The 15,983-nt window shown below is 39.9% G+C and overlaps 1 protein-coding gene across 20 annotated transcripts in view; it reads right to left on the bottom strand.

The window, feature by feature from the left end:
• Epb41 (erythrocyte membrane protein band 4.1) overlaps window positions 1-15,983 on the bottom strand; it is a 151,742-nt gene that overhangs the window by 65,742 nt on the left and 70,017 nt on the right. For 19 of the 20 annotated variants that reach the window (XM_057785596.1, XM_057785597.1, XM_057785592.1 and 16 more), the window contains exons 2-5: window positions 12,262-12,739; window positions 10,267-10,473; window positions 6,975-7,079; window positions 2,589-2,631 (exon numbers count right to left, since the gene is read on the bottom strand). In XM_057785596.1, the coding sequence (XP_057641579.1) occupies window positions 2,589-2,631; window positions 6,975-7,079; window positions 10,267-10,473; window positions 12,262-12,732 (826 nt within the window). In that variant the 5' untranslated portion in view covers window positions 12,733-12,739. The remainder of the gene's footprint in view (window positions 1-2,588; window positions 2,632-6,974; window positions 7,080-10,266; window positions 10,474-12,261; window positions 12,740-15,983) is intronic. The other variant, XM_057785599.1, reaches the window with a different exon arrangement.

Below are 15,983 nucleotides of genomic sequence, written 5' to 3'. Positions count from 1 at the left end.
TAGACACTTAGCGAATACAGAGATATATCCAAAAATGCAAACATGAATGCAAAGGAAACTAACGAGAGTAATCCAAAATACACAGAAATATGATTATTTATATATAGTGTATGTGATCATTTTTTTCTTTTCTTTCTTTTTTTTTTAAATATTTATTTATTTATTATGTATACAATATTCTGTCTGTGTGTATGTCTGCAGGCCAGAAGAGGGCATCAGACCTCATTACAGATGGTTGTGACCCACCATGTGGTTGCTGGGAATTGAACTCAGGACCTTTGGAAGAGCAAGCAATGCTCTTAACCACTGAGCCATCTCTCCAGCCCTGTGATCATTTTTTTAAAACAATGAAATATAGATAGATGGAAGAATAGATAGATGGACGGATGGATGGATGGACAGATGGATGGACAGAGAGAGAGAGATAGGCAGGCATAGATACCAATACCCTGTTATACAGAAAGATGAGTCACATATTTAAGTAGACACGACCATGGGTATGTGTTTAAATGTACTCAGACTTGTCTAGAAGGAAGACAGAAAATTAGTTGCCATGGTTGCTTCCAGAAAAGGAAACTGCATGACTAAGGCAGGATAGGAAGATTCACCTTGTGCTATTTTCGTTTGCACCTTTAAATGTTATATTGTATACCTGTAACATTTACTTTTATAATTGGGTTTTAAAACCATGTACAGCGTAATTGCTTTGGTCTGCTTGTTTTGAGAGAGGCCCTCAAGTAGCTGAAACCCAGAAATGTATATCTCTCCTGGGTACATTCTGAAAAATTCCTATCTGCCTAGAAATATCATACAGATTATACCAATCTAATTGATTAGATTTGATGATGTTTAAATTATTCATGGGTTACAGAGATGGCTCAGCAGGTAAAGGTGCTTGCCACACAAGCCTAGCTACCTGAACTGAATCCCTGGAACCCATGTATAGGTGGAAGAAAAAACTGACGCCACAAAGCTGTTCTCTGACCTCTGCATACAAGCGCATGTGCACACATACATGTATACTCACAATAAAACTTTCAAAATAAAATTGCCATGAGTATACACTAATTATATGAAGAAAAGGTTAAAAAGGAAAACTCCTTTGTAACATGCTTCCTGACAGTATATATTTGATTCACTAGTAAAGTTTTTATGGATTTTCCCCCATACGGTAGGAAGACTTTCATCATTATTTTTAATAGAGTCTTGGATATGTAGATTTATTTATAGCTTGCTTTGGACTATCTAGTGAGACTAGTCTCAAAATAGTAATAACAAAAATAGTAATTATAAAATAATAAATTCAAGCTTTTATCAGTGAAGAACAAATGTAGAAAGTTGCCAGTCCAAAGGGGAAAAATTTTTTTGCTTCTCTATTTTAAGAATGCTAAAACAAAAACAAAATGAAATAAAAGAATGCTAAAACAGTCGCTATCAAGGGCTAAAGAAAAACGTTTCATGGTAACAGAAATGTTTCAAGAAACAAGGGGACAATTCTCGCTGGGTGACAAAAGAGTTAAAATCCACTCATCAGGATGAGTAACAATCACCAAGTTCCCCGAAGGTTCTTCAGAAATAAATGAAGCTACAGTGATAGCTAGCTGGCTTTAGTCAAGATGCGCCATCTCAATGAGTCCACTGGGTCTGGAGCTATGAAGTACTAATCTGCACATTTTTCACACCAGAACAGCAGTCAGTATGGGTATGCTAGACAAAAGGGGACTCCTGGCCTAGACATGGTAGTGTAGGGTCACACAGGTTTCATTACCACCCAGAAAAGCACACAGCCCAGACAAAAAAGACACAAGAGTCTAGAACACTAAAAGAACAGAGTCTAGAACACTAAAAGAACAGAGTCCAGAACACTAAAAGAACACAAAGCCTAGAACACGAAGGGACGCAGAGGCTAGAACACTAAAAGAGCACAGAGTCTAGAACACCAAGGAGACCACAGAGTCTAGAACACCAAAAGAACTAGAACACTAAAAGAACACAAAGTCTAGAAGGCTAAAAGAACACTAAGAGGGTACAGAGTCTGGAGCACTAAAAGAACAGAGAGTCCAGAACACTGAAATAACACAGAGTCTAGAGCACTAAAGAGAACACAGAGTCTAGAACACTAAAAGAGCACAGAGTCTAGAACACTAACAGAACACAGAGTCTAGAACACTAAAAGAACACAACAGCATAGAGCACTAAAAGGACCAAGATCCAGCAGCAAACTCCTGCCGGTGGCTAGCACAGTTCCGTCTCTGCCATTTTGAGAACTGAGTCCCATTTTCATTTTCTCATTTTTGTTATTTTCCAACCTTCTGTTTACTCTCACCTAGTCCTACTTTTCCAACTTTGCCCAGTTGGTTTTTGTTTTGTCTTTTTATGGTCAAAATCTGACCTACATCTCAATATTGTCAACCTCTAGTATATTGTTCTACTATGGAATCAGCTCTTCCAGGAAAAAGCTTTATCTCTATTTCAAAGCAGTTTGCCACAGTCAGGACTCTCAAGCGAATGACTCACAGCCAGTGATGGCTGGGATCCTCTGGCCCAACTGAAAAAGAGAGATCCATAAGAGGGCTGTATCCACTTACCTCGAACCTGTTTTTTTATTTCTTTGGCAGAATCCAGCCATGTCTGTAAAAAGAAGAAAAGGCATTCACACGGAGCTCCAGAACACACAAGCAATTCAGCTCCCTGGCCACCTGGGGAAAAGGCTTCTGGTTGAACCTCCATTTCCCCCTGGAAGCCTTCCCGTTAACGTTACAGAGCATAGTGGTTTCTTAGCAGCAAAGAAGGGAACCAGAGGTTGGTTTGAATCCGTGCTCCAGTATGTCCTGGCTTAGTATCTAGAGACTCTCCATACCTAAAATGTAAATTTTGTCACAGTATCCATCTTACAGAGCTGCTCATATATGTAAGCCTGCTTGTAACAGCAAATGTGAAATAGCGTGTACTATTTATAGTATTAGGGAAAGATTAGTAAAGATCTAGACAGTGAGTGAGAGACATCATCCAAATCCTATTTTCTCCTCTAACCTTTGGTCTTGTTCAAATTTTCTATGTCAGCCCAGCTTCTGGAGCACGGTTCATTGCCCAGTTAATGTTTCTCCCCCTTCTCTGTTCTTCCACAACCCCACTATACATCGCCACAGCAGGCCTCTTCAACCTGCACATCCTCTGCAAGATGCTGGCACTTTAGAAAAAGTTTCACTATTAACAATCCTTCAAAGGCCTCAATGAAAGATGTTTAAAGACAAAACACCTAAATTTCTAGTATTATTTAAAACAGCTTTTTTTTTTCCTTTGCAGCTCTAAATGGTCTGAACTCATTATGTAGACCAGGCTAGCTTTGAACTCAGAGTTCTGCCTGTTTTCCAAGGGCTAGGATTAAGGTATGTACCACCACACCCAACTTATTTACATTAGATTTGAAACTATTAAAATATTTAAAACTGTAAGATACATACACATTTTGGGTACAAACTTGGTGATGGAATACATACTTGCATGTGCAAAGTTCCCAGGCTTAGTCACCAGTACACACACACACAAATAAATGAAGTTACAAAGCAAACACATAAGAATTACAACATTAACAAAATTCCAGATGCCCTATTCTTACCTAACTAACCCTTTTCTTTCCCTCATCCAAAAGATTTAAAATTGAATTTTAGTAATTTCCAGGGTGGAGGAAGTATGGTTTTCATTCCTTACCTTTTACCAACACAGACGGAACACAGAATGACCAAACAGATACCCTTCCAAATGGACAGGCTCAACCACTACAATTTTTACACTTGCTTATATACTTACTACTTTGGCAGTTATAGACAGTCAAAACCACAAACTATATGCATAAGAATGAGGAAAGTTTCCTTTTCTATTTCCCCAAAATTAACATAGAAGACTAAGGAATATTTATTAATAAATACCACTTAATAGGAAGCTATTTTACAGTATGAAAATGAATTACATACGTGACTGGAGATAGCTCAAGAGGTAAAATGCGTGTCATGTAAGCATGACGACCTGAGCTTGATTCCCAGCACCCAGATAAAAATTTGGGCTTGGTTGTGTATGCTTGCAATCCCAGTGCTTGGAGTGTGGAGACAAGAAGATCCCTGACCAGTATATAAAAACCAGGGGGCTCCACCTCCACTGAGAGCCCCTGTCTCAAAAACAAGGTAAACATCAAAAGAGGAAGACACCCAGTGTCAACCTCCTGGCCTCTATACACATGTATACATATGTACACACTTGCACAGACACACACATAAAAATGAAGCACATACATGTTTGAGCCTTGTTGTAAAGGAAGTATCTGAATGTTTTTTTCTTTGCCTCCCCTTTGGTCCAAAGGCAAGGGAATTAAACACCAATGCTAAGTCTAGTGGGACCTCTGAAAACCCTCAGTTTATATGCAACCCCAAATGCTTACTAATGGCAACTTTCTATCGCCTTGGGGAGGGTGCCTGCTCCAACAGCAGAGTGCTCTATATTCTCCACTGTTTTTGTTTTGTTTTGTTTTGTTTTGTTTTGTTTTTTTGGTTTTTCGAGATAGGGTTTCTCTGTAGCTTTGGTGCCTGTCCTGGAACAAGCTCTTATAGACCAGGCTGGCCTCGAACTCCCAGAGATCTGCCTGCCTCTGCCTCCCGAGTGCTGGGATTAAAGGTGTGCGCCACCACCGCCCGACTCTCCACTGTTTTAGGAGACTTCCCAGATCTTCCTTCCAGAAGTCCCAAGAGCATATATAAGACTGGGGCCAAAATCCCCACCAAGCTGACACTGAAAAAGTAAATCCAGATTTGTGTCGATCACATTGGAGCTTCACAGTCTGAGCTGTCTTTCCGAACCAGTAGTTGCTTATGATGTGAGATGGCTCAGCAGGTAAAAGCACCACTGCCAAGCCTGAGTCGAATCCCCAAACTCTTGTGGTAAAAGGAAAAAAACCAATTCACAAAAGTTATCCTCTGACCACCGCACCCCCCACAAAATAAATTGATGTAATTTATAACTTTTTGTTTTGTTTTGTTTTGTTGAGAGAGGGTTTCTCTGTGTAGCTTTGGAGCTTGTCCTGGAACTCACTCTGTAGACCAAACTGCCATCGAACTCACAGAGATCTGCCTGCCTCTTCCTCCTGAGTGTTGGGATTAAAGGCATGCGCCACCACCACCCAATTTATGTTTTGAAAATGATCAAAAGTAAAGGTTAAAAATAGATCAAAAGCAAAACTAAGACTTTCTAATAATAACAAAATCAATATGTATACTTTTATGCTCAATTTAAAATATTCAATTCTCGGGGCTGGAAAGATGGCTCAGTGGTTAAGAGCACTGGTTGCTCTTTCAGAGGACAGGGTTTCAATTCCCAGCACCCACAAGGTAGCACACAATTGTCTATAACTCCAGTTCCAAGGGATTTGACACCCTCACACAGACATATATGCAGGCAAAGCACCAACACTCATGAAATAAAACTACATTTAAAAAAATTCTCACCAGGCAGTGGTGGTGCACACCTTTAATCCCAACACTCGTGAGGCAGAGGTAGGTGGATCTTTGTGAGTTGGAGGCCAACCTGGTCTACAAGAGCTAGTTCCAGGAGAGGCTCCAAAGCAACAGTGAAACCCCGTCTCGAAAAAATAAATAAATAAATTCTCTGTATTTTATTTAGCCAACAAATCTTTGAGAAATGACTTCATATGGATGGCATTGTGGTTATAAAAAAGACTAAAAATAGCACTTAAGGAGAGGTCACTAATGAGAGAGATGATCGATGAACAACAATTTGCTTGCCCTGGGTATAAACAACTATGGCACTACGCTGATGCTCAGAGCATCTCAGAACACGGATCCAGGGGAATTTTAGGAAATGTTTCTCCAGGTATCTGGAGAGTCTGAGTCTTGAAATATAAATCAGTCAAAGATGAAAATAATTAGATGGGCACAAAAGTACAAAAGAGTTGCTCTGTGCAGTTCAGCATTACCTGAGCACAGAGGTAAAACTGAAAGGTACCGTGAGGGTCAGAACACGGAGACCGTATTTTGTGTGAAGAAACCAGGCTTCATTAAGTTCTAGGCAAGTAGAAGAAGCCAATGAAGGGTTTAAATCTTTCTTCTTCTTCTTCTCCTTCTTCTCCTTCTTCTTCTTCTTTTTTGATTTTAGGAGACAGGAATTTACTGTATAGCCTTAGTTGTCCTGGAACTTGCACTGTAGACCAGGCTAGCCTTGAACTCACAGAGATCTGCCTGCCTCTGCCTCCTAAGTGCTGGGATTAAAGGTGTGTGCTACCACTTGGCCACTGAAGGGTTTAAAATAAAGCAGCATTTGTTCTCAATTATAGTCTCTGTCTACCGTCACATTTCCTATAATTAATGCCATTCCTGTATCACTGAAGGGTCTAAAATAAAGGAATGACATTAATTATAGGGAGCGTGACGGTAGACAGAGGCTGTAATTGAGAGTAAATGCTGTAGTCAGTGAAGGATAAGGGTCAGGTATCTTAACTTTTCCACCACTCATTAGCTGTACAACTTTGATATGGATAATTGCGCTGAACTTCAATTTTCTTATCATTAAAATTGTAGGAATAAGCATGGTAGGTATTTTCACTTGATGATGAAAAAAGCACATTCATAATGTTCTCTCTTTAAAATAGAAAAGAAAATCTCTTTTAAAAAGAAAAATCTCTTTAAAAAAGAAAAGAAAAAATCTGAGACAAAATTTACCAGTGCCTTAGAGAAGCAGATACAAACATTGTTACCAACATGATAATAGGCAGGCAGACATCGTTACCAACATGAGACAAGGCAGGCACAGACATTGTTACCAACATGAGAAAAGGCAGGCACAGACATTGTTACCAACATGATAATAGGCAGGCAGACATTGTTACCAACATGAGACAAGGCAGAAACAGACATTGTTACCAACATGAGAACTGAAATTGCCAGCTGCTTATACTGCAGTCTCCTTACCTTAGAGGTTGCACTATCCCAAATAGCCAAACCAAAGTAGTCTTCCTCCAACAGATTGAGGTGCTCACAAACTCGCTTAAGCAAATCCTGTCCCTTAGCATGTTTCTGTGAAGATACACAAACATTAGTTAAGGGTTCTTATTCCTGTATTCATCACCAATTTTTTTCAAAAAATGTTCTTTTCCAATTTCCTTTTTTACCTTTGGTAATTAATATATTCTCAGTCTAAATAGAACATGATTTATAAAACCCCCCTCTTCCTGGATATGTCAGCTCATAAACAGAACATATTATTACAGCACTTTGGAAATAGCCACAATGCTAAGTAAAATCCCACCTCCCCTCTTTCTCCACTTCCATTAAAAAAAAAAAAAAATCACACCCCCAAACCAGGGTCTTATTCTATTCTGTGATCCTCCTATCTTAGATTCTTTTTTGTTTGTTTGTCTGTTTTGGTGGTGGTTTTTTTCGTTTGTTTTGTTGTTTTTTTTTTTTTTTTTTTGGTTTTTAAGAGAGGGTGTGTAGCTCTAGCTGTCCTGGAACTCACAACTCACAGAGATCCGCCTGCCTCTGCCTCCCAAGTACTGGGACTAAAGGTGTGCACCCCCACCACCTGGGTCTGCCTTCGATTCTAGGTGCCAGGACTACAGGCATGTCCTGCCACACCCAACTAAGCACATTCATTCATTCTCATTCGCTAATAATTTTTTTGTGCAGCATTTCCTGAGCCATGCTACTGGTCACTACCAGTTACCATGATCAACTAAATTACTAACTCAACCTTTCAAAACAGATGATAATTGTGGCTGTGGAAATTATTTTCAAAATAAGTATCAATAAGAATGAGTTATACCCGAACTCCCTAAAACCCCTTTCTGAGGAGTAGGAAACAGACAGCCTACAGACATTAGATGTTATAGCAGTTACTCAGCAGTGTTACAAATCATTTTCTTTACAAAGTCAAACAACTTCTAAAGCTGGCACTTAAGCTCTAAAGGAAGCATGCCGTAATTTACAGGCTGTGAATTAAAGCTAAAACAACAACCTGGCTCCTCTATTTACCAGCTAACCAGCTGTGTCATTCAATTAACACTAGCTCTTCAACTGTAAAATAAGAATTTTTATACCCATTTACTAAAAAAATCAGAAACAGGTTAATGCCTTCTGAAAAATACATATAAAAATACTTCAAAATTTACAAATCTTTCCTTCCCAGTTCTAGGTATGAACCCAGAGCCTTTCGGGTGTCAGGAACATGCACTATATTGAGCCATGCCCTAGCTACACAGATATTTTTAGTATATACAGTTGACACAGTCTCCTGTTAATGTATTATTTTAAATAACTATTAATAATTTGCATAATTGTTCATTTAGTGTTAACTCATTTATATAACATCATTAAATTTAATCTTTTTTTTTTCTGATTTCACTCTAAATGAGGGTCAATAATTTGAGAATTCAGGTACAAGTCCCTAAACACTTTCATTCATAATTCCCAAATCCAGGAGTTCTAACAATCAAAAAGTTTATCATTAAAACTTATTTGTTGAAAACTTCTGGCTGTTTATTACCCTCAGTAACCCATATCAGAACAAATATTTATATTTTCTCGTCATAGAAGTAACATGTTTGAGTCAGGCAAGGTGGCACACGCCTATAATCCTTGCACTTGGGTAACACAGGCAGGAGATTCAGGAATTCAAGATCATCCTAGGCTACATGACAAGACCAGCCTGAACTACATGACTCTCCATCTCAACAACAACTACAAAATTAAAATTATAGTTAGACAGTGGTGGCACACGCCTTTAACCCCAGCACGCAGGAGGCAGAGGCAGGTGGATCTCTGTTAGTTAGAGGCCAGCCTGGACAAATAAAATTCTAGAACAGCCAGGGCTACACAGAGAACCCTGTCTCAAAAACAACAGTATTATATACAGAATACATACATACATACACACACACACTATACATAATACTTTAGAATGCTTGTGATTGGATACATTTATAGTTGCACAAAATCTGATCAGTAATAATAAAGCTCAAGCACATGAACGACATGTTTTGTCCATAAAAACTACTAGTACTTGCAATAATTGTGCATATAGCAACCACAGCACAACTGGCAACTACTGGCAAGTTAAAGCAACAGTTAACAGATGTTTTAGTTCATCCTGAAGGAACAAAGAAAGAAGCTGAAAACTGACATTTGTTAAATCCTGATTCAATTACTGATTCTTTCATAAAACATTAGAGCTTTTATGATATGACATTATATTTCAGTCTCCTTCTAACTGGGAAAAAAAGAAATGGCATTATATAATTTATATTTCTATAGTCTATTCATGGGACTAAAAATATATCAGATTGATTGAGGCGTAGATCTGGGGGAACAGAAATGTTAAACAGAAACTGTGTGTGTATTTGTGTGTGTGTGTTTGTGTATACACAAAACTGTGTATACCACATGTTTGCAGGTGCCTGAGGAGGCTGTAAGTGGGTGCCCAATCTCCAGACAGTTATGAGTACTGGGAACCAAACTCAGTCCTCTGCAACTTCAAGAGCAGCAAAGTGCTCTGAGCCATCTCTCCAGCCTCATAACTACTTTCTATGTTAATTATTTGCCCCCACCCGTGTGTGTATATAACATGTATATATGTGTGTTTGAGTTCCATGGCATGCATGTGGAGCTCAGAAAACAACCTCCGGTGTCAGTACCTTGCCTTGTACCTTATTTGAAACATCCCTCATTTTGTCTCTGCCTACACCAGGCTACCTGCGCACGAACTTGAAGGAATTCTCCTGTCTCTGTACACACCTCACTGCAGGAAGACAAGAATAACAGATTCTAATGCAGCCAGCTTTGTGTGGGTTCTAGGGATTTGAACTTACAACTGAATTGCAGGTGCTTTTACCCTGAGACATCTAGAGATTTCATTTCCAAACATAATTATGGGGATAGCTGGACCTAGTATCAGAAATTCAGCCTACCTTGGGAAATCTGGTCATAGAGAAGTACTACACACACACACACACACACACACATAAAATCTTTTGAAAAACAAAATGATTCTAAAATTATAAAAGTAACCACATGCTTAAATCTCAAGACCTTGACAGATTCAGGGAGGAGAAAATAAGACTCCCATTTTTCTACCACTTCATCTCCAGAAAGTCACTGTTAACATTTCTGTCCACAGAATGGTCCTCAGAGTAGGTCTTATCTTTATTAGCCCCACACGCCACACAAAGCGATTGTAGCTCTGACTCTGGGACTAAAACACACTCACCTCCACCACACACTCAAAAACTGTGTCGTCCAACAGAGAGACCTTGCAGTGCATGTCTCGGTGCCTCCTGACCGGCTTCTGTGAAGCCTCGGGTTCTCTCTCCGCTTTTGACTCGGGGTCCTCCTTCACGCCTGTCCTGGAGCACTCTTCAATCCCTTCTTCCCTCGTTTCAGACTCCGGATCTTCTCTGTGTTCTTCCTGAGCTGGCTGCACATCCACCACACCAAGACAGTGAAAAGACATTCACAAAACAGGTTACACACTCCTACCTACAGTAAGCAGAACCCCACCAATAAAAACACAAACAGAAGCTGGACGGTGGTGGCGCACACCTTTAATCCCAGCACTCAGGAGCCAGAGACAGGCAGATCTCTGTGAGTTTGAGGCCAACCTGGTCTACATTAACAAGTTTAGCATATATTTTCTTACATTTTGGGGTTATTATTATTAAAGACAGCTAACTAGCCTCAAACCTGTAGTTCTCCTGCCTCAGTCTACTAAGTGCTGGGATTAGAAGTCATACTGGATTATTTTCTTGCTTTCAACACATTGTTGAAATGAGTTTTAACTAAATTCTATGAATTCTTTTCTTCCAAAACAATACATGGTTGGCATTTATTAAAAAAAAAAAAAGAAAGAAAGAAAGAAAAAGAAAAAGAAAAAGATTGAATTGTTTTCCTGCTATATTAGATCCAGGAGGTGGCCGACAGGCTGATATGCAGTTTTGATTATTAAGAACAATTAGAATTTATGCTACACTCCTGTCTCCACCCTCATCTTTCCAAAGGAATGCTGGGATTACAGATTTGTGCTACCACATTCATCATTTCATGGGGGTTCTAGGGATTTGAATTAGGTCACAAGGCTTGTGCAGCAAGCCTTCTTACCCACTGAGTCTCCTATCCATCCCGGGGTATTGTTTTTAATATTGTTTCACTAACAGCGAGTACCTATTATGATTTCATCCTAAAGTCAGCTTTTGACACCCTGAACATACAGGTAATATTTCCAGAAACACATGTAATAATTTTAGAAAATCCTAATGAAACTATATACCTCTTTAGACCTTTCAAAGAAGCACATACAGGACTTAACAATCCAGATAATGTTCAAAAGCTACAGAAGTAAAATCTGAAAATAACTCTTTGTAAGCAGTAAGGCTATAAACAAGTAAGATTCCCAGAAGACAGTCTGAATTATGCTAGTTGTGCTTTTACGTGTTTTTTGGAGAAAAGAACAACTTATGTTTAATTACACTGTGGCAAGGTTAAAGCCCTGCATGAATAAACACTACAGGAGGGGCCAATGAGATGGCTTATCAGGAAGCAGCACATGCTGCCAGGCCTGGCTACTTGAGTTTGATTACTGAAGGCCACACTGTGGAAGAAAAGAGACTGACTTCCCAGAGTTGTCCTCTGGTCTCCATATGTACACTATGATACAAGCATGTTCAAATATGTACATACACACATGCACAAATAAATAAATAAATAAATAAATAAATGTATGTGATAAAAAAAACTTAAAACCATTACACATGGAACGTAATTAACAGTGCAGTGATACGCTCCCTAGCATAGAGCCCAAATAGGGCAGGCGTGGCTCAGATTGACCACATGAATTAATTTTTCACAAAAGGGCCACACTGACTGGTAACTATCCCATCCCTAATTCCACCAAAATGAACTCAGAACCACTTCTTTCTTGCTCTCTCATTAAAACTCAAATTTGTTCTGTTGTTACAGCAAGATGATACATGGACTGAATAAACTCATCTGATAGTTTCCTTCATTTCTTTGATTTATAGAGCATATTTTTTTAAGTCAGGTTTCAACTGATTACATTAATTTCTTTAGAGCAGAAACTCTTTATGCTATTTATCACTATCAATGCCTAAGTCAACTGACTCATAAAAATAATAGCGAATATTCTTCTATGAAAAGTACAGATATAATGTATCTTCATTATACTCTCCCCCACAGGCGAACGCCTTACCTGTGTTTCTATACTGCTTAGTGAATGAAGATCCAAAGATGGGTCTGTTTTGAGTTCAGGCTCAGGAGCTGCAATGGGGGCCTTTAAAATGATGTCTTCATCAAGGCTGGTTCCAAATTCTATCTCCTTTGGACCTCCTTCACCTTTTTCTTTATCTGACTCTACTTCTCTGCCTTCTTCTTCAGAAACCTGAGATTTGGGCCTTTTGAGCAACGAGGAGAGCAGTCGTGACAGGCCTCTGCCTTCTGATGTCCGTTCCCTGTTCTTGGTCAAGTCTTCATGCGTCGGAGTGTCCCCATTGGATGCTCTCAGCTTTGGCTCACACTGATTAGCGCCCTCAGCTGCCAGTTGGGAAGCCTCTTCCAGCTGAGTTTCTTGTTGGCCTGAGTTTGTGGCTCCCTCACCTTCTTCCTTTTGTTGCTGGTGCTGAGAATCCTCAGCTTCAACCACCAAGCTCTTCTCTGTTGTCATGATGTCCCTATTAGAAGGAAGAGAAGGGGGGACTGTTATAAGCAAAACACCTTGCTAAAGGCCAAACCCAAAAACCTCAAAAGACTAATATATTTGGATTTGATCACCAACACACTTCCAATCCATTAAACAGAAGACCTTACATTAAAGCACAAAAATATTTTACCTATACATCCTGGATAAATTATTAATGCCTTAAGTTACGAAAGACTAGCTTAAAATAGTATCTACCAAGGCCACGTAATGAAACATACCACAGTTGAATTCAAGGCTCAGAGCTGCACAGGGCAAATGCGCCTTCATGCTCCTAGAACAGGGCCTTATCTGGACACTGTCCTTCCACAGGGTCAATGAGAAAATGCAAGATCTGCAGGAATCCCATACTCCAGAGACGACTGGATTAGAAAGTTCCGCAAATCTCTTTTGTTTTCCTTCCTCATATTTCTTAGCGTGAAGATTTCTCCATTAGGAGGAACTAATGCAGAATTCTGATCAATTGCTAGCAGAGTTGTCAACAGCAAGAATAAGTATGGAGCCAAAACAACCACATAAAAGATGCCCTTAGGTTTCATGATGCAACACCAAACTCCAACCTCTTTCAGTGGCATCTGATTTTAAGCTCTTCAAAACAACTTTTCTTCTGAGAAACATGATTTTGAATGCTCAGCAATTTTGAAAGTAGGAAGTAAAACCATTATACTGGGGGTGAGAAGTCAGAGAAACGCTGCGGGGGAAGTCTTAGGAAGCTAGTGTTGATTCACTTATTTGAAACTTGATGGTCTCTAGTCTTTTGATGTCGAATCTCCTGCATTGCCACTCAAGCCTCACAATAAGAATCAAAGGGCATCGCCACTGCTGCTGCAGTTCAGAGGTCAAGTCTCTGAAAGAGGCCTCCCAGGCACTCCAACTAAAGTGGCAGCCCTCATTCCCAAACACAGCCTCTCAGCCCTGCCATACCACAATCTTGTTGACGCACTTACTGCCCCTCCTCCATATAACCCTCTCTCCATAGAAAATACAGGATCTCATGAGGATAAGACCTTAGGTCTTTTTTTTTTTTTTTTTTTAACAGATTCATTCTATCTTTAATCTCTGTATGTGTCAGTATACATGTGTGCGCAGGTGCCCAAGGGAGCCAGGGAGGGGGTCAGATCTCCTGGAGCGAGAGTTACAGGCAGTTATCATTTTTAAGCCCTTCCAGTGTGGGTGCTGTACATCAAACTCAGGAGCTCTGCAAGTGAAGCAATACTCTTAACCACTGAACCAACTATACAGCCCCTGAGTCTATTTTACCACTTGCACACCCAATGGCTAGAACAGTACCTGCACAGACTAGCTACTAAGTGTTTGTGTGTGTGGTGTATGTATGTGAGGGTGTGTGTATGTGTATAAGGGAGGTCAGAGGTCAACTTTAGGTATCTTTATCAATTGTCCTCCACTTTGTTTTTGAGACAGGGTCTCTCACTGAACCTGGAGTCCACTGATTTGGTTAAGCTGGCTGTTCGATGAGCTCCAGGGAGCTGACTAGCCCTGTCTCCTCAGTACTAGGGATTACAGGAATGTGACACTGAGCTCAGCTTTTTTCCTGGGTGCTGAGGATCTGAACTATGATTCTTTTGCTTGTAGGGCAGCAGGCACTTTTTTGACGGACCCATCTTCACAGTTACTTAATAAAAGTTTAGGGGTTTTTGTTTGTTTGCTAGTTTGTTTCTGTTGTTGCTGGTGTTTTTTGAGACAGGGTCTCACTGTGTGGCTTTGACTGTCCTAGAACTCACTACATAGACCAGGCTGGCCTCAAACTCAGAGAACTCAGAGACCCTCTGCCACCCAAGTGCTGGAATTAAAGTGTATGCACCACGCCCGGCTCATTTTTTTTTTTTTTTGCATTTTTCGAGACAGGGTTTCTCCATAGCTTTTGGTTCCTGTCCTGGAACTAGCTCTTGTAGACCAGGCTGGCCTCGAACTCACAGAGATCCGCCTGTCTCTGCCTCCCGAGTGCTGGGATTAAAGGCGTGCGCCACCACCGCCCGGCTCCGGCTCATTTTTTTTTTTATTGTGAATGTCAGAGGGCAATTTGTGGGAGTCAGCTCTCATTCCAGCCACGGTTTCTGGGCTTAAACTCTAGTCAGATGTCATTATCCACTGGACAAGTAAATTTTTTTAATGACTTCATTTTATCTGAGTACATCTGATGTCTATAAACTTCAAAGGCACCCTCTAAATTTATTCAAGCATATTCATTCATCCATCAAGCACTTAGTACAGGACCAAGGTTAAGCGCTAAAGATGCCACAGTAAACAAAACAAGGTCTCTGTCATAAAGAAGTTTACTCTCTCCATTCAGCTTTGATACAATGGAAGAAGAATGCAACAGGAATCTTGTTTTAGCAAGAGCCACACCTAGAATAACTGTGCACACATGGAGTGAAAGGGGAAGCAGCTAATGCTTGCACTGGGTACTGTTTTCTGTGTCAGAGTCATGTTAGGGGTCTTACCTACATTACCTCAAATCTTTCAATAACCCCAACCCCCAAAAAGGCATGAATCATCTGATCTTGTAATTGAGGACATTTAAATTCAAGAAATACCCTGAATACGCTCTATCTCATAGCATCCTGGACGGTAGGTTGAGTCAGGAATGGCTAATACTTAATTGGGAAAGAGTAAACTTGCCCAAGCCAACACAGCTAGTAGGTTGTGCTACTACAAATGGTGCTGAAATAAATGAAGGCATAGTTATAAAAAGAAAGGCCTTAGAAGAACATTGACTCTATTTTGAAACATTAATAGTATTTTTTTTTTTTTTTTTTGGTTTTTCGAGACAGGGTTTCTCTGTGGTTTTGGAGCCTGTCCTGGAACTAGCTCTTGTAGACCAGGCTGGTCTCGAACTCACAGAGATCCGCCTGCCTCTGCCTCCCAAGTGCTGGGATTAAAGGCGTGCGCCACCACCGCCCGGCTTCATTAATAGTATTTTTAAAGTCATGATATTTAAAGACATAAATCTATTCTCATTTACTAAGCCACTGAAATGACTCTGAGCTAATACAATATAAAATATGGTCTTTGTAAATACTGCACAAAGCATTGGCCAATCAACACTCAGATTTATTTATTTATTTGTTTGTTTGTTTGCTCCTGAGGCACACCTGTACTTTAAGAGAAATAAAATAGTATCAGGAACACAAAACACATAGATCCCAAAGTATTTTTCCTTAAACTTCAAAGCAATTAAACAACACAGAAAGAAAATC

Source organism: Chionomys nivalis, chromosome 11 (assembly GCF_950005125.1).
Source record: "Chionomys nivalis chromosome 11, mChiNiv1.1, whole genome shotgun sequence".
Lineage (NCBI taxonomy): Eukaryota > Metazoa > Chordata > Mammalia > Rodentia > Cricetidae > Chionomys > Chionomys nivalis.
The sequence above is the reverse complement of the archived record's forward strand: the minus strand, read 5'-3'. Positions and strand labels throughout refer to the sequence as shown.